At 43.1% G+C, this 19,904-nt stretch overlaps 2 protein-coding genes across 2 annotated transcripts; one reads left to right on the plus strand and one right to left on the minus strand.

Moving 5' to 3' along the window:
• The first annotated feature begins 4,435 nt into the window (after nucleotides 1-4,435).
• LOC120053367 (ras-related protein Rab-3A-like) lies at nucleotides 4,436-8,007 on the plus strand. Its single transcript, XM_039000489.1, has 4 exons — nucleotides 4,436-4,672; nucleotides 6,464-6,582; nucleotides 7,232-7,356; nucleotides 7,817-8,007. The coding sequence occupies exons 1-4, from the start codon at nucleotides 4,448-4,450 to the stop codon at nucleotides 8,005-8,007; spliced, it is 660 nt and encodes a 219-aa protein (XP_038856417.1). The 5' UTR covers nucleotides 4,436-4,447.
• A 9,788-nt stretch (nucleotides 8,008-17,795) lies between these two features.
• LOC120053368 (transcription factor jun-D-like) lies at nucleotides 17,796-19,460 on the minus strand. The gene has a single exon (XM_039000491.1). The coding sequence runs from the start codon at nucleotides 19,126-19,128 to the stop codon at nucleotides 18,313-18,315; it is 816 nt and encodes a 271-aa protein (XP_038856419.1). The 5' UTR covers nucleotides 19,129-19,460; the 3' UTR covers nucleotides 17,796-18,312.
• Nucleotides 19,461-19,904: the final 444 nt, after the last annotated feature.

Consider the following 19,904-nt stretch of genomic DNA (forward strand, 5'->3'; position numbering starts at 1 on the left):
CGTTTTCCATGAGACCCTTGTTGAATATGAACAGTGCCTCAGTAGATCTTCAAAACAAGAGTATTATTGCCTTTTTGTTTTAATGACATTATGGGGACAGGTGCACTAAGGTTAAAAATGTGCAGTGTGCTCGCCCTGATACAGCGAAACAGGGAAGAAGAATGTGCAGGACGTTCTTCTTGTCCTTTGCCTGTTTCCCTGTAACTTGTATCAAATTCAACACATGGCAAGTATGATGAATGTGAAGTCTTTATTAGGTACTTAGATCCAAATCGAGTACTATTACCAGCAGCTCAAGGGTCTTGTGTAAAAAATAGAATCATGACTCATGAAAAATAACATGTTCCATTATTAAAGAGAGCATCCCTGTGTTTTCTGTAAACCGATCTGTCGGACCACCTATTATACTGGGCATGTCTTGTTTACACGTTATCCCAGGGAGTTTTAGTGCTCCAATGCAGCAGCCAAGTAGAGATAGCAGTCCAAATATAGACAGAGCCTTAGGGACCTCGACTCCTGATGGGCTGCCCTAAAGATTAGAAGTGACCCCGCCAAAAGTTCTTACAGAGTAACCTTCTGCTCAGATATGACCAATCACAGTCCCACTACTGTTCTACCACAGGGGAAGATGTCCTGAGAGGACGAGTGACCTGTCAGTCAATCCGTCTGCCCCAGTCACATTAATTTGAAGTCATTTTTGTTGCATGTGGCACAGGCTTCTCTATCTTTCTAGAATGCACTGTTGAGAGCTGACTAAATTATAGACAATGGCTCACATCTTTTGAGAGACAGAATGATTGGTATGTAAAACCAGCAACCCATCATTAAATAGGTGTTGTAAGTATCAGGGAGTTCCGAATGTTCCACTTTGTGTAAAAAGCTTTGATACCTGTCAGGTGCCAGAGAATCGTCAGTAGACTATTTCCTCGCCAAGGAATATCTTGTTGTCACATTGAACCGATGCTGGCACAAACTGTATAGGGCCATAAGCAAACAAGAAAATGCTCACCCAGAGGCAGCGCTCCTAGTGGCCAGTGACTTTAATGCAGGAAAACTGAAATCTGTTTCTACCAGTATGTCACCTGTGCAACTAGAGGGGGAAAAACTCTAGATCACCTTCACTCCACACACATAACTCTATCCTCCTGATTCCTGCTTACAAGCAAAAACAGGAGGTACCAGTGACGCGCTCAATACGGAAGTGGTTCGATGAAGCGGAATGACGCTACAGGACTGTTTCGCTAGCACAGACTGGAATATGTTCCGGGATTCATCCAATGGCATTGAGGAGTTTACCACATCAGTCACTGGCTTCATTAATAAATGCATCAATGACATTGTCCCCACAGTAACCTACGTACGTACATGTCCCAACCAGAAGCCATGGATTATAGACAACATCTGCACTGAGCTAAAGGCTAGCGCTGCCGCTTTCAAGGAGCGGGACACTAATCCAGACGCTTATAAGAAATTCCACCACGCCCTCCGACAAACCATCAAACAGGCAAAGCGTAACTACAGGAACAAGATGTAATTCTACTACACCAGCTCTGACGCACCTCGGATGTGGCAGGGCTTGCAAACTATCACAGATTACAAAGAGAAACCCAGCTACGAGCTGTTCAGTGACGTGAGCCAACCAGACGAGCTAAATACCTTGTATGCACGCATCGAGGATAGCTACACTGAACATTTTCAACGTCTCCCTGACCCAGTCTGTAATACCTGTATGTTTCAAGCAGACGACCATAGTCCCTGTGCCCAAGAACACCAAGGTAACCTGTCTAAATTAATATCGCCCCACAGCCCTCACATCTGTAGCCATGAAATGCTTTGAAAGGCTGTTTATGGCTCACATCAACACCATCATCCCAGACACCCTGGATCCACTCCAATTTGCATACCACCCCAACAGATCCACAGATGATGCAATCTCTATTCCACACCACACTTCCCTTTCCCACCAAGACAAAAGGAACACCTCCGTTAGAATGCTGTTCATTGACTACAGCTCAGCGTTCAACACCATTGTGCCCTCCAAACTCATCACTAAGCTAAGGACCCTGGGATTAAACACCTCCCTCTGCAACTGGATCCTGGACTTCCTGACGCTCCGCACCCATGTGGGCCCCTCAGGGGTGCATGCTTAGTCCCCTCCTGTACTCCCTGTTCACCCACAACTGCGTGGCCGTGCACAACTCCAACACCATCATTAAGTTTGTAGATGACATGACGGTGGTAGGCCTGACCACCGACGATGATGAGACAGCCTATGGGGAGGTGGTCAGAGACTTGGCAGTGTGGTGCCAGGACAACAACCTCTCTCTCAACTTCAGCAAGACAAAGGAGCTGATCGTGGACTACAGGAAAAGGAGGGCTGAGCACGCCAGCATCCATATCGACGGGGCTGTTGTGGAGCAGGTCGAGAGGTTCAAGTTCCTCTGTGTCCACATCACTAAGGAACTATTATGGTCCACACACATCAACACAATCGTGAAGAGGGCACAACAACACCTCTTTCCCCTCAGTTGGCCGGAAAGATTCGACATGGGCCCTCAGAACCTCAAAAAGTTATACAGCTGCACTATTGAGAGCATCTTGACTGGCTGCATCATCGCTTGCTATGGCAACTGCATGGCGTCCGACCTCAAGGCGCTACAGAGGGTTTTGCGTACTGGCCGGTACATCATTGGGGCCTAGCTCCCTGCCATCCAGGACCTCTATACCAGGCAGTATCAGAGGAAAGTTCTAAAAATTGTCAAAGACTCCAGCCACCCAAGTCATAGACTGTTCTCTCTGCTACCGCACAGCAAGCGGTACTGATGCACCAAGGCTAGAACAAACAAGACCCTGAACAGCTTCTACCCCCAAGCTATAATACTGCTAAATAGTTTGTTAAATAGTTAACTGATAGCTACCCGGAATTGCTGCATTGAGCCTTTTTGCACTAACTCTTTTGACTAATCACATACGCTGCTGTTACTGTTTATTATCTCTCCCTTTTGCTTAGTCCCTTTATCCCTACCTATATGTACATATCTACCTCAATTACCTCGTACCCCTGCACATCAGCTCGGTACTGGTATGCTGTGTATATAGCCAAGTTATCGTTACTCATTGTGTATTTATTCCTTGTGTTATTATTAGACAAAAAAAAAATTATTCTCTGCATTGTTGGGAAGGCCCCGTAAGTAAGTTAGTTAGTCTACACCTGTTGTTTACGAAGCATGTGAAAAATAACATTTGATTTGATGGGAACTGATGAAATGGTTCTTGATGCAATGCAGTCTTCTTGTGCCTCTGGTTTATCGATGTTCCAGAGTTTAGTTTCTCATCGATTAATACTAATCCAATTGCACTTGGTGATGGATGAGGTTGCTCCCTTTTTTGTACTAGTTGTCAGTGGTGTAAAGTACTTAAGTAAAAATACTTTAAAGTACTACATAAGTAGTTTTTGGGGGTATCTGGACTTTCATTTACTATTTAAATTTTTGACAACTTTTACTTCACTACATTCCTAAAGAAAATTATGTATTTTTTACTCCATACGTATTCTCTGACACCCAAAAGTACTCGTTACATTTTGAATGCTTAGCAGGACAGTAAAATTGTTAAACTCATGCACCAATCAAGAGATCATCCCTGGTCATCCCTACTGCCTCTGGTCAGGCAGACTCACGAAACAAAAATGCTTAGTTTGTAAAGTGTTGGAGTCTGCCCAGTAAAAAAAAATGTGCCGTCTGGTTTGCTTAATATAAGGAATTTTAAATGATTTATACATTTACTTTACTTTAAGAATATTTTAATAATGATATTTACTTTTGATACTTAAGTATATTTAAAACTAAATACTTTTAGACTTTTACTCAAGTAGTATTTTACTGGGTGACTTTCACTTTTACTTGAGTCTTTTTCTATTAATATACCTTTACTTTTGCTGAAGTACGACGATTAGGTACTTCTCCCACTAATGATAGTTGTGTTTGGCAAGGGCTTAAGCAGGCCTTGATGGTGCTAAATCAATTGGGTGGATATTTGGCATTCTGTATCATTTCATCTGTACTTCTAACATGGCCTTCACTGCTTATCCTAGGTTATAACTTTTGAAGTAGGCCTTTTTGATGTGTCAGAGGCCATTTATAGAAACCAAAGGATGGTGGCACTTTCATTGTGGAGAACAGGCTCGTGGTAATGACTGGAGCGGAATCAGTGGAATGGTATCAAATACAAACACATGGTTTCCAAGTGTATGATGCCATTCCATTTGCTACATTCTGGCAATTATTATGAGCCGTTTTCCCCTCAGCAGCCTCCACTGATAGAAACACAATGTAATAATAGTACTGCTCTGTGATCCCCCAAGAATCAGTATCGGAACTGTTAACATGATATTTCCAATTACAAGGGATAATTTCAGTTGTTTGACAAACTCTCTCTACTCTTTCAGATGGCTTCAGCTACAGCTACCTATGGACAGAAGGAGTCCTCAGACCAGAACTTTGACTACATGTTCAAGATCCTCATCATTGGAAACAGCAGCGTGGGCAAGACCAGCTTTCTGTTCCGCTACGCTGACGACTCCTTCACGCCGGCCTTCGTCAGCACGGTGGGTATCGACTTCAAGGTGAAGACAATCTACAGGAACGACAAGAGGATCAAGCTACAGATCTGGGTGAGATTTGGAGATGGCTCCTTTCATATGGTTGATATGTCCGTGTAACAAGACCCCTGCCAAAAACGACACTTTTGGTAACCATTACCAAAACCATGGCAAGGCTCACCTGGTAATTATACCCCTAGGTCAGGGATGGGCAACTCCATTCCTTGAGGGCCTGTTTAGTGTAACACTTTTGCCCCAGCCCCAGCTAACACACCTGACTCCAATAGTCAACTAATCATGATCTTCAGTTTAGAATGCAATTAGTTTAATCAGCTGTGTATCTCTAGGGATGGGGAAAAAGTGTGACATCACTCCGGCCACCGAGGACTGGAGTTGCCCATCACTGCTCTAGGTGTAATAAAAGGCATAGTTCCAGTTCCACAGAGCTTGAATATAGTACATTCCGAGAGGCATGAGGATGAAATGCATCATTGCTATGATCTCTTACTCTACCTTGAGTGGACAAAACATTAGGAACACCTGCTCTTTCCATGACACAGACTGACCAGGTGAATCCAGGTGAAAGCTATGATCCCTTATTGATGTCACGTGTTAAATCCAATGAGTGTGTCAAGACCTGCAATGCTGCTGGGTTTTTCACGCTCAACAGTTTCCCATGTGTATTAAGAATGGTCCGCCACCCAAAGGACATCCAGCCAACCTGACACGAATGTGGGAAGCATTGGAGTCAACATAGGCCAGCATTCCAACATGGGCCAGCACCCCTGTGGAATGCTGGCCTACTCAATATTGGGAAAATGTTCCTAATGTTGTGTGCATTCAGTGTATGTGTTGGAGTACATCATTGTGGGCATGTACAGTACAGTAGAGTTTGCATTTACGTCAACATGAACAGTCTCTACTGTACATCAGACAGTGCTATAGTGGGTTGGTGTGTGTGTCTGTGACGAGGGAAGGCTTGTTCTGTTGTCAGCCTTTCCCAGGCCTTCAGTGAGAAAGGCTGCTGGCCAATCAAAACACAGAGGGCGATGACTGATTGTGCACCCTTTCCCATTACTACACATTCCCCTTGAGTGCAAAACCCTCACCTCCTACATATACACACACACTGCTCCCCATCCCCTTCCTCACAGTACAGCATACAGTCAGCTCAGCACACACACAAGTGTAGTAAAATTGAAAAAGTTGGTTATGCTGACGTTGCTGGGACCCGTGGTCAATATTGACCCCATTCTGGGTGCGGATCCAGACCGCGATTCGCCTATAGAGTACGGCTGACCTAAAACATAAAAACATTAGTTTCACACAATATACTGTGCATATTTAACCCAATTTACATATTTACATGTGTATTCCGATTCATTATGCACGCTAGAAATAAACAAAGCAGAAATGTGACTATTTTAACAGATAATGTGCAGCCTAAACCTAACATACAGCCTAACCAACCGAGTTTTGTCATCTGTAATGCGGATAGAGGCTGATGTTGCGCCACAGCTCAGAGAGGTGTAGTATTGGGTATCAGGGAGGCCTAATTCATTCCATGAGCATTCATTAGAGCTTAGGTCGTAACTCAATCTGCCCCTTCTGACGCGCCAACCAAGGAGGGGAATAGAAATTTGGCAAGTCACAGCGGAAATGCGAAAGGGTCTCTAAAAGCTACTGATGTGCAATCATCATCAATTGGCAGCAAAGTAGTCTGCCGCTAGACTGTTTGATATCACCGGAGGGTTTTAATGTTCTGTCGTTATCGGTGTGCAAGATGATTGGTGTGCATGTCAATTTAACTGTGGTGTTCATTGTAATGCAACCTGTGTGTGTGTGTGCGTGTCATGTTTCTAGGATACGGCAGGGCAGGAGAGGTACAGGACTATCACCACCGCTTACTACCGCGGAGCCATGGGCTTCATCCTCATGTATGACATCACGAATGAGGAGTCCTTTAACGCTGTGCAGGACTGGTAAGTGATTGCGCAGGAATGTGGTCATGTGACCATATGGCAAATTAATAGTAGCCTACAAACAGTGGTGGACAAAAATAGATCAGTATTCCTTGATACAGTACAGGCCTGACTCTAGGAGGTCCAATTGGTTTGTCAACCTTTTCTTCAGAAAGACCAATGGAGTGATAACAGTTTGTTGACCTTTTCTAGATAAAAACAAGTGAACTTGAGCCACATAGATATTTCTAGTTTGTTTAAGATTCATGATTGTAACAGGGACCCTGTTGACACCAAGCGGCATTTTCCACTCCTAATCACTATCCCCAATCCTATGCAAAAACACTATTACTCACAATAACCCAAAATGAACGCATCGCAAGCTGCAGTATTCCAAACTCATTTTGGATAACCCTTGAAAGGTGAATCAGTGCACCAAGTTATCTATGGCTCCACAGTGGACCATATCTCTGTTTCTGTGTGTTTGCTGAAAACAAAAGAAGACTGCATACTGGATCTATGCTCTTAATAGTAGTTTATTAAAAACAATGTTGAGACCCTGAGGTCTTCATCGGGTCTCTTTGCCCCTCACGCACCTGCTCAAAACCACTGGATCAGTGTGTGTGTGTTATCTTTTCTTATAGTGAACCATTTTGTATGGCTGCCACAGGTCAACCCAGATCAAGACGTACTCTTGGGACAACGCGCAGGTCCTGCTGGTGGGAAACAAGTGTGACATGGAGGACGAGAGGGTGGTGGCAGCAGACCGGGGTAGGCAGCTCTCTGAACACTTGGGTGAGTTTACATCACAGAACACCAACTCACAGGTCTCACCACAACTACTTTAGCTATGTATGGATATTACATGAGGTACATTCAATGATACTGGTGATGTTAATGCTGCTACTTATCTGATGATTTGATTATATCGTCTGAGTTGTCAGCTAAACAATAACATGTATAATTTGGTTGCAATCGCTTAGTAGAAGTTGCTTTTATCCAGAGTGCATGCCGGAACAGCGGCATAAGCAAACATACAAAACTAATTGTGCCTAATTGTCTGTTGAACACAGATCTCACCGCTGACACCAAATGTCATACAGGGATGACACAATGGCAATACAAAGTTAGCTTGTTTAGCTTAATCCCAGACATTAGCTTTAGAAGCCAATGGGCAAGATTACATAAAACATGAGGCTAGCTTGATAAACTACCTCCACCACATTATGATCCAAATTCTGACACCATGTTCCAGGGTTCGAGTTCTTTGAGGCCAGTGCCAAGGACAACATCAATGTGAAGCAGACGTTCGAGCGGTTGGTGGACATCATCTGCGAAAAGATGTCTGAGAGCTTGGACGCCGCCGACCCGGCCATCACAGGGGCCAAACAAGGCCCCCAGCTTACCGAGCAGCCCGCAGCCCCCCAACAGGACTGTGCATGCTAAAGCTTAACACCCCCCACATCAACCCATCCTCAGGTCCCCTCACCCTCACAACCCCCACTCACCCTTCTCCCCCCGAATGAACCTATCACTCCATACAGGTGAAGTTCACTCTGTTTTTCCCATGATCCTCTTGTGCCCTCTGCACCCTTTACTCTGGTTGTCACTAGTTACCACAGACACAAAGTCATAATTATGGCTAAACCCCACTTATTTCTACAATGTAAATTCTTCAAATCTGATTTTTAACCTAACCTTAACCACACTGCTAACCTTATGCTTAACCCTAACCTTAAATTAAGAGCAAAAAGCTTTTTTTTTAATCATACATTTTATTAGCCAATTTTGTCTTTGTGGCTGTGGTAACTAAATCAAATAAAATTGTATTTGTCACATGCGCCGAAAACGGGTGAAGACCTTATAGTAAATGCTTACTTACAAGCCCTTAACCAACAATGCAGTAAAAAAAACAACTTTAAAAAAAAGAATAAGAAATAAAAGTAACAAATAATTAAAGAGCAGCAGTAAAATAACAATAGCGAGGCTGTATACAGGGGGTACCGGTACAGAGTCAATGTCGAGGTAATTAAGGTAATATGTACATGTAGGTAGAGTTATTAAAGTGAATATGTATAGATAATAACAGAGAGTAGCAGCAGCGTAAAGGGTAAAGGGGGGGGGGGAGGGGCAATGCAAATAGTCTGGATAGCCATTTGATTAGATGTTCTGGGGTATTATGGCTTTGGGGTAGAAGCTGTTTAGAAGCCTCTTGGACCTAGACTAGACTTGACACTCCAGTACCGCTTGCTATGCGGTAGCAGAGAGAACAGTCTATGAGTAGGGTGGCTGGAGTCTTTGACAATTTTTAAGGCCTGCCTCTGACACCGCCTGGTATAGAGGTCCTGGATGGCAGGAAGCTTGGCCCCAGTGATGTACTGGGCCGTACGCACTACCCTCTGTAGTGCCTTGCAGTCGCAGGCCGAGCAGTTGCCATACCAGGCAGTGATGCAATCAGTCAGGATGCTCTCAATGGTGCAGCTGTAGAACCTTTTGAGGATCTGAGGACCCATGCCAAATCTTTTCAGTCTCCCAAGGGGAATAGGTTTTGTCATGCCCTGTTCACGACTGTCTTGCTTGTTCACGACTGTATGCTTGGACCATGTTAGTTTGTTGGTGATGTGGACACCAAGGAACTTGAAAATCTCAACCTGCTCCACTACAGCCCCTGAGAATAGGGGTGTGCTCAGTCCTCATTTTCCTGTAGTCCACAATCATCTCCTTTGTCTTGATCACGTTGAGGGAGAGGTTGTTGTCCTGGCACCACACGGCCAGGTCTCTGACCTCCTCCCTATAGGCTGTCTCGTTGTTGTCAGTGATCAGGCCTACCACTGTTGTGTCATCGGCAAACTTAATGATAGTGTTGGAGTTGTGCCTGGCCGTGCAGTCATGAGTGAAAAGGGAGTACAGGAGGGGATTGAGCACGCACCCCTGAGAGGCTCCCGTGTTGAGGATCAGCGTGGCAGATGTGTTGTTACCTACCCTTACCACCTGGGGGCGGTCCATCAGGAAGTCCAGGATCCAGTTGCAGAGGGAGGTGTTTAGTCCCAGGGCCCTTAGCTTAGTGTTGAGCTTTGAGAGCACTATGGTGTTGAACGCTGAGCTATAGTCAATGAATAGCATTCTCACATAGGTGTTCCTTTTGTCCAGGTGGGAAAGGGCAGTGTTGAGTGCAATAGAGATTGCATCATCTGTGGATCTGTTGGGGCGGTATGCAAATTGGAGTGGGTCTAGGGTTTCTGGGATAATGGTGTTGATGTGAGCCATGACCAGCCTTTCAAAGCACTTCATGGCTACAGACGTGAGCACTACGGGTCGGTTGTCATTTAGGCAGGTTACCTTAGTGTTCTTGGGCACAGGGACTATGGTGGTCTGCTTGAAACATGTTGGTATTACAGACTCCGACAGGGAGAGGTTGAAAATGTCAGTGAAGACACTTGCCAGTTGGTCAGCGCATGCTCTGAGTACATGTCTTTGTAATCCGCCTGGCCCTGCGGGCTTGTGAATGTTAACCTGTTTAAAGGTCTTACTCACATCGGCTGCGGAGAGCGTGATCAGACAGTCGTCCGGAACAGCTGATGCTCTCATGCATGTTTCAGTGGTACTTGCCTCGAAGCGAGCATAGAAGTTATTTAGCTTGTCTGGTAGGCTCATGTCACTGGGCAGCTCTCGGCTGTGCTTCCCTTTGTAGTCTGTAATAGTTTGCAAGCCCTGCCACATTCGATGAGCGTCGGAGCCGGTGTAGTACGATTCGATCTTAGTCCTGTATTGACGCTTTGCCTGATTGATGGTTCGTCGGAGGGCATAGCGGGATTTCTTATAAGCTTCCCGCTCCTTGAAAGCGGCAGCTCAGTGCGGACGTTGCCTGTAATCCATGGCTTCTGGTTGGGGTATGTACGCACAGTCACTGTGGGGACGACGTCATCGATGCACTTATTGATGAAGCCAGTGACTGATGTGGTGTACTCGCACATTTAACATGCTGGTAGAAATTTGGTCAAACGGATTTAAGTTTCACTGCATTAAAATCCCCGGCTACTAGCAGCGCCGCCTCTGGATGAGCGTTTTCCTGTTTGCTTATGACGGTATACAGCTCATTGAGTGCGGTCTTAGTGCCAGCATTTGTCTGTGGTGGTATGTAGACAGCTATGAAAAATTCAGATGAAAACTCTCTAGGTAGATAGTGTGGTCTACAGCTTATCATGAGATACTCTACCTCAGGTGAGCAAAACCTTAAGTCTTCCTTAGATATTGTGCACCAGCTGTTGTTTACAAATATACATAGTTCGCCACCCCTTGTCTTACCAGAGGCTGCTGTTCTATCCTGCCGATACAGTGTAAAACCCGCCAGCTGTATGTTATTTATGTCGTCGTTCAGCCACGACTCGGTGAAACATAAGATATTACCATTTTTAATGTCCCGTTGGTAGTTTAATCTTGCTCGTAGGTCATCGATTTTATTTTCCAATGATTGCATGTTGGCCAATAGAACGGATGACAGTGACAACTAGTAACTCTTTACTCTTCTCCTGACTGTGGTCATGATGGAGTTCTCTATCCAGATTGTGTCCCAAATCCTTATCATTGTTTATCTTTTTTTCTCTCAGATTAATGCTTTTCTGATATCAGCCTTTGTTGGGGACTGATGGGAATGCCATATTAAACTATGTGTTGTCATAAAAAGGTCAATAATTTGGAAAAAATGGTGTTGATATTGAAGCCTAGTACATATATACTGGTCTTTTCCCTCCTCTCTGTGTGAAATATAGGTAAACATATTTCATTTACATCAGTCATTGTTTTTTGTTGTTGTGTGTATTTATTAGAATCCCCAAATAGCTGCTGCTGAGGCAGAGGCTACTCTTCCTGGCCTCCAAAAAGGAAACAACATAGACGTTTTAACACCATTCCTTATTCCAGTCTCAAATTTTTGTCCAATCAGCCTTTATTTTTGTATACTGGTACCTCTTTCTTTTTTAAAGCTTTTCGTACATAAAAAAACCCTGTAAGGGAATAACGAACAAATTATAGATAAGTAAGAAAAAACACAGAGACACCTCTTTATTTATTTTTGTTTTAAATGTTTATGTAAATAATGTGCAGTACAAGATATTTATGGTATACATTTAAAAAAATGTATTTTTCTTTTAGTATAAATGAAGATGTATCAAAAATGAAAGATCAATGTTGTATATTTTCTCTGGATCCATTTATTTATCGTTTAATTAATTTCATTGTCACCCCCCTTTAGCCCATTTAGACAGAACTTCTCAGCTCCTACTAGCCCCTCAGATACGTACAAATACACTCACTAATAGCAGTTAAGATGAATGCTAGTTTGCATGGAAAAAGGCTGAAGCCACAAAAGCAGAGCATACTATAGCTGCAGTGTGTCAGCATCGCTCACCGTTTACATCCGTTTCAATTATCTTGTTTCAAATATTTGGGAGAAATAATGAATTGCAGTGTGCATGTTACATCAGAGGCAATACTTGTCTCCATATGACTTGAAATAGGCTAAATGAGACTGCACAAGTGAGATAAGATTAAAAAGAGAAATCATACTATCACACATCCTGTACAATAACATAGGTTATACATAGCACGTTTCCATCTAAATGAGAGAATATATTACTAATTGTATGTGATCGAAACCACTATCTTCCTTAAGCCTTTCATTATATTTATGAGTCGACTTTCCTATGTTGTTGACCAATGGTTGTTTCAATGGCCTTTACTAGAGCACGGATGAGTGCGAAACAGTCATACAGGTAGATCAGTCTTTCAATCATCCTCAATAGATGAAGAGGTCAAATTTATACTTCACTGAGTCAGCTAATGTGGCAGCTAATGTAGCAGCTAATGTAGGACGATAATGATAATTGTGTAACACTAATAATAGAATAATACTACTGTAGTAACAATTACAATAACAACAGTATCGGATCATCGTAAACTTGAGTACCTTGCAGTTCAGCATACATTTTCAATATAATTTTCTATACCACATGGCTGTGAGTTCTCAGTAGCATCCAGAGATCCCCCTCTGTAAACTGTCCTCCTCCTTTCCAATGCGGTCTTCCTTTCTATGAAACAAACTGTAAATACATTTTAGTTATATATGTTTAATGTGTGGATTGCGTTGTATTGACTCCAGGCTTGCAAAACAAAAAGGAAAAAAAGCTGTAACTTTCTTTATTATAAAGCAATACAATACAAATAGAAATTCCGTACTTGATGATTAATATATTTATTATTTTTAAAGGTTTAGTACCTCAGGTTCATTTGGAAAGTGTCGGGTCAGTTTGTCCTCACTGCTATTTCTAGGTAGTATGGAACTGAATTAGTGGATTTATTGCATTTGTGGTGAGAAATCTTGTATCAGAGATGGCACCAAAGTAAAAATTAAAAAAAACAACTACAAACATTTGACTTGAGTGTAAATTTTGAGAACATTTACATTTAAGTCATTTAGCAGACGCTCTTATCCAGAGCGACTTACAAATTGGAAAGTTCATACATATTCATCCTGGTCCCCCCGTGGGAATTGAACCCTGGCGTTGCAAGCGCCATGCTCTACCAACTGAGCCATACGGGACCAGAAGTACTATAAGAGTATTTTTGAGCTGATGTTTTTATTCTTTGCTTAGATGGCAACCTAGTGTTTCCAAACCGACCAATAAGGTTTGCGTTGTCATGAAGGTATTGTAATTTTAGAAAAAGACCCCAAGTGTTGCTTGTTTTTGGAATTTATTTAATCGTTTTATTTTTGTTCTTTTTTTTATTATGCATCCACCAAACACTGTTCTGCAAAGTACTGTTGACTTGGTTTACATTGATTTTTACTTTGTTTTTCAATTGTGAGAATACAACAACTATTATGCAGTAGTTTGTGTAATATAACAAAAAGGGAATATGGTGTCAAAATGTTAAATTGTGAACATTACCAAATCTACTGAACATGTGGAATTCAATGACAAAAATACAAGTTTGTGCTGTTACAATATTGAAGTCTTCTTTATTTCATGACTACCGTAATGTAGTGTGCATCTCATATACAAACACAGAAGACACACACAGCAGTTGCACCATCTCATTTGGCTCGTAAACTTTGCTGCCAGGAGCCTGCCACTCGCTGCAACATCACATCTTTGATAGCCCCTGTCTATGATGCTGCATTTGAAGCACGTTGGGACCATCTGCTATTCACTATCTCATAGGTGTCTGGCTCATAGGCGCCTACGCTACCCTATACTATCTATAGAGTGGTCTCTGATGCTGCATTCGTAGCAAGCTCGGACCTTCTGATAGCCAGACACTTATGAGATAGTAGCTGTCTACACTATGGTGTCTACACCTGAGATTACCTTGTCATAAAATTATCCATGAAGCATCCAGGCTTGATTTAAATAACTTGGTCCTATGCAAACACTTCTATACTGTACAAAGTAACTAAAAGTAGTCTTGTTTTTCATGTTTTGGACTTAATTATAATATGTAGACTTACCAAATAGCCTGATAAGGCAGCATAGCCAGCACTCAGTTGAACTTAAGACATCAGAGCAAACAATTGTGTTGATACAATTAATTGTGTTGAATTCCTATACTCAGAGTTCATGCAATCATATTATACCAGCAGAGGGCACAAGACCCCATGATGATACAAATGTTACTGACTGACATCACAGTCAACAGACTTCCTGTGATGAATGACAGATTTGTATCCAATATGTTGATGCTAAATGCTACAATTTCACGATGGAATGCATTCTCCGGATGCGATGCCATGAATAAGAATAACAAAGCATGTTATCAAACGATTTACACTACTGAGTCAGCAAAGACCCAATAATGTTGGCTAAAATGCCAACTTTAAAAATTCACATAAATTAGTGGAAAAGTGTGCCATTGTCACGTTCTGACCATAGTTCTTTTGTGTTTTCTTTGTTTTAGTGTTGGTCAGGACGTGAGCTGAGTGGGCATTCTATGTTGTGTGTCTAGTTTTCACGTTTCCATGTTTGGCCTGATATGGTTCTCAATCAGAGGCAGGTGTTAGTCATTGTCTCTGATTGGGAACCATATTTAGGTAGCCTGTTTTGTGTTGGGGTTTGTGGGTGGTTGTCTTACATTTAACATTACATTTAAGTCATTTAGCAGACGCTCTTATCCAGAGCGACTTACAAATTGGAAAGTTCATACATATTCATCTTCTATCTTTGTGTTCTATGCACCAGATAGGACTGTTTCGGTTTTGCCACATTTGTTATTTTGTATTTTGTAGTGTTCACGGTTTTGTCGTTATTAAACATGATGAACACTAACTACGCTGCGTCTTGGTCCGATCCCTGCTACACCTCTTCAGACGAAGAGGAGGAAATCTGCCGTTACAGAACCACCCACCAAAACCGGAACAAGCAGCGTGGTAAGTGACAGCAGCAGCAGCGGCCAAGTACACAGGACTCCTGGACATGGGAGGAAATTCTGGACGGTAAGGGACCCTGGGTTCAAGCTGGAGAATATCGCCGCCCTTGTGAAGAGCTGGAGGCAGCTAAAGCCGAGAGGCGGTGGTATGAGGAGGCAGCACGGAAGCGTGGCTGGAAGCCAGAGAGGCAGCCCCAAAAATGTATTGGGGGGGGCACACGGGGAGTGTGGCGAAGTCAGGTAGGAGACCTGCGCCAACTTCCCGTGCTTACCGTGGAGAGCGAGAGTATGGGCAGACACCGTGTTATGCGGAAGAGCGCACGGTGTCTCTTGTACGTGTGCATAGCCCGGTGCGGTACATAGCAGCTCCTCGTATCGGCCGGGCTAGAGTGGGCATCGAGCCAGGTGCCATGAAGCCGGCTCAACGCATCTGGTCTCCAGTGCGTCTCCTTGGGCCGGTGTACATGGCACCAGCCTTACGCATGGTGTCCCCCGTTCGCCAGCACAGCCCAGTGCGGGTTATTCCACCTCGCCGCACTGGCCGGGCTAAGGGGAGTATTAAGCCAGGTAAGGTTGGGCAGGGTCGGTGCTCAAGAGCTCCAGTACGCCTTCACGGTCCGGTATATCCGGTGCCACCGCCTCGCACCAGCCCAGTATCACCAGTGCCAACACCACGCACCAGGCTTCCTGTGCGTCTCCAGAGCCCTGTTCCTCCTCCACGCACTCGCCCTGTGGTGCGTGTCTCCAGCCTGGTCCACTGCTCTTATTTCTTGGCCCAAGCAAGTCTCTTCTTATTATTGGTGTTCTTTAGTAGTGGTGTCAATTCGACCCTGAAGGCCTGAATCACGCTGTCTCCTCTGAACAGTTGATGTTGAGATAACAGTTGATGTTGATGTTACTTGATGTCACGGCTGTTGAAGGATGAGGACCAAGGTGCAGCGTGGTGAGCATACATTTTCTTTATTAACTCAAAATGACGCCAAACAAAACAATAAACACTACAAAACCAAACTGTGAAGCTCAAAGGCTATGTGCCCTAAACAAAGTCAATTTCCCACAAAAAACGGTGGGGAAAAAAGCTACCTAAGTATGGTTCCCAATCAGAGACAACGATAGACAGCTGTCCCTGATTGAGAACCATACCCAGGGCCTCCCGGGTGGCGCAGTGGTCTAGGGCACTGCATCGCAGCGCTAGCTGTGCCACCAGAGACTCTGGGTTCGCGCCCAGGCTCTGTCGCAGCCGGCCGCGACCGGGAGGTCCGTGGGGCAACGCACAATTGGCCTAGCGTCGTCCGGGTTAGGGAGGGTTTGGCAGGTAGGGATATCCTTGTCTCATCGCGCACCAGCGACTCCTGTGGCGGGCCGGGCGCAGTGCGCGCTAACCAAGGTAGCCAGGGGCACGGTGTTTCCTCCGACACATTGGTGCGGCTGGCTTCCGGGTTGGAGGCGCGCTGTGTTAAGAAGCAGTGCGGCTTGATTGGGTTGTGTTTCGGAGGACGCATGGCTTTCGACCTTCGTCTCTCCCGAGCCCGTACGGGAGTTGTAGCGATGAGACAAGATAGTAATTACTAACAATTGGATACCACGAAATTGGGGAGAAAAGGGAGAAATTTAAAAAAAAAATATATATATATATATATATATATATAATAATATATATTTTTTTTTAAAAGAGAAGAAAAAATAAATAATAATAATATATAAAAAAGAAAAAAAGAGATACCCGGCCAAAACATAGAAATAGAAAATCATAGAAACACAAAACATAGAATGCCCACCCCAACTCACGCCCTGACCAAACCAAAATAGAGACATAAAAAGGATCTCTAAGGTCAGGGCGTGACACTTGAACTCTGTGAAGCATTTATTTGGGCTGCAATTTCTGAGGCTGGTAACTCTAATAAATCTATCCTCTGCAGCAGAGGTAACTCTAGGTCTTCCTTTCCTGTGACCGTCCTTATGAGCGCCAGTTTCATCATAGCGCTTGATGGTTTTTGCGAATGCACTTGAAAAAACGTTCAAAGTTCTTGACATTTTCCAAATTGACCGACCTTCATGTCTTAAAGGACTGTAATTCTCTTTGCTTATTTGAGCTGTTCTTGCCATAATATGGACTTGGTCTTTTACCAAATAGTGCTATCTTCTGTATAGCACCTCTACATTGTCACAACACAACTGATTGGCTCAAACGCATTAAGAAGGAAATAAATTCCACAAATAATTTTTTAACAAGGCACACCTGTAAATTGAAATGCATTCCAGGTGACTACTTCATGAAGCTGGTTGAGAAAATGCCAAGTGAGCAAAGCTGTCATCAAGGCAAAGGGTGGCTACTAGAATCTCAAATACAAAATATATTTTGATTTGTTTAACACTTTTTTAGTTACTACATGATTCAATGTGTTATGTCATAGTTTTGATGTCTTCACTATTATTCTACAATGTAGAAAATAGTAAAAATAAAGAAAAACCCTGGAATGAGTAGGTGTACTGTATGTGTTGTGCAACTCCATAAACAAACTGTTGTACTAAAAAAGAATGTTTGTATTCATATTAAATCATATATGATTTGAATAAGCTACAAATGTAGGTACATCATTGGATTTTAATGTTGGGTTGGACACAAGTTTTAACTTATTGGATTTCCCAAATATGTATTGAGCAATATCTTACTGTGCCCCACCCATTAATTTAGTCTATTGTGCAAACGCAACTGGTATAAAGGCCTACAGTGGAGACATTGAATATAGGATCTTGCTCTGTTGTTGCATCAAAATTAATCCGAAAATTAACACAACAGACTGCAAAACATGTAACTTGTATTATCAAGCAAAGTTTATTTGATATCAGAATCCAAGTAAAAATAGGAATGTGAAATAAACTATTCAGTGCAACAAAAGATGACAGCTTCACATTAATATAAGAAAACACTGAAATAAGACACTGTGGAGCATTGAATATAAAATGTACATGTAATCTGTTCATAAATGCTTGCTTGTAAACGTTAAAATGCGTAAGAAATTACATGTGCCCAAACCTGTTAGGTAACATTCGAGTGTGTCAATAAACATGCAAATACTTTTTACTTTCAGTATAATGCTATGATATAGTAATACAATGACGATATGCTGGTTTGGTCAAGTCTTGGGACTGTCTATGTAAAGTACACCCATGAGAAATAATGTGTAAACAGTATACAAAAACGTACATTAGTGAAGTCCTTTCAGTCTGTAACGTCGTTGGCTCCATGCTCATAGTGGACATATTTGAGAGCCATCAAGAAAAGGTTAATGAGCTTATTTATGCTGGTTGACAAATGTCATCCTGCTACTAGTACACTTGAACTTGATGTGGTGATAACTGGCATCCGCTGTTCACATGATTAAAAACCTTTTGTTTTAGCTGAGCCACTTGTTCCCGGAGTACACTTGCCGTTGAGGCCAGGTCAGTGTTTTGAGTTTTTAGGTTCTTAACTTTGTCCTCGAGTCTGGATATCCTCTCCAGTTTCCTCTTTCTACACTTGGACGCAGCAATTCTATTCCGCAGCTTTTTCCTCTCGGCTTTAATGCGCTCCTGCGTGTCCATGTTGATAGGCGACAGTGGCGGACTGTCGCCGAAGCTGTGCACGTCAGGGACTGTCTGCGGCTCATCCTTCAAAGATTGCAGCCGGGAATGCGCTTGCTGTTGTGTGGAGCCTAAATGATGAGAGGGAGGTGGTGGGAAGGGGACAGTGTCTGTGGAGTAATTGACAGTGGTGCCCAAAGGCCCATTGCCATAACTGTTCAAGTTCGTATAGACGGGTAGGTCCAGGTGTATGGTGACAGGAGCAACATTGGTGCTTAAGTCCATACTGTTCGTTTGAGCGCACGTTCCGCCGTTCAGCTGGTTCTGTTTGTGTAAGTCCTCGAGCGCCTTGACGAATCCCTCCGCAAACTCCTGTTCGTCGGTTACCGACTTGGGGTAGAGAAACTGAGAGGTTGGTGTTGTTGTGACCATTCCGTTGGACTGAATGATGAGTCTCTCTAGCTCCGGGGTGGCCAGTTTCAGCAGGCCAAGGTCCGGGGAGATGAGGATGCTCTCGGTGTCGCGGAGATTGGGCTTTAAATTTGTGGAATTTGCCAGGTTTAAACTCATGTCCTTCATCATATTTTACAAAAAATACAAAATCTTAGATGACAGCAACTGTAAAAATTCAGCACACCCTCACAACAGAAAGAGGGGTTCCCATAACAGCTCAGTTGTTGAAGAGGAAACGATGCGTAATTTGCGCACAATCAAATCAAATCCGCGTTTAAAGTTTTCCTACCCTTGTCCACGTTCAGTGTATTGATCGCATTTTCCTTCACTAATGATGTCCTTTTTGTTTTTCCTTAATAAGAAACAATTAATAAGAAAGATGACCAGCCTCCAGCTAGAGGTAGAAGTTTCTATGCGTGCGCTCGCGCGCTGCCTCCATCTTTTCTATCCTCGTAGGTTCCATTGTGTCACTTCAGAGCGCGCAGATTGGACAGAAATTACGTTTTTCCAGAATTTATTTGAATAAGGGGACGTACCATTCATATTACCATGGAAAAGGCGGGTAAACTGCAAACAGTGCGGTGCATTGTGGTCAGTGGGTTGGTCAGTGCTTGTTTCCTTCCCTATTCTATTTCTTTTGCATTTTGTACAGTAAAACAAGTCATTTAGATCGGTTAGACAAATATGTTTGCACTATTAAGTGTCCCATAACATTCTTTTGACTTTATCTAAGAAGTGTGGTGCAGAGCTGGTTATAATTCCAATGTCATCCCCCTGAAAATATATAACAAATATTACAACAAATATTATGGTAGAACTCAAATGTGCTGGTTGATAAAAGACAGGTGGCACCGTGATGATGTAGCGAACTGGTCTGTCTGCCCAATATAAATGATCAAAACTGT

Source organism: Salvelinus namaycush, chromosome 9 (genome assembly GCF_016432855.1).
Source record: "Salvelinus namaycush isolate Seneca chromosome 9, SaNama_1.0, whole genome shotgun sequence".
NCBI lineage: Eukaryota > Metazoa > Chordata > Actinopteri > Salmoniformes > Salmonidae > Salvelinus > Salvelinus namaycush.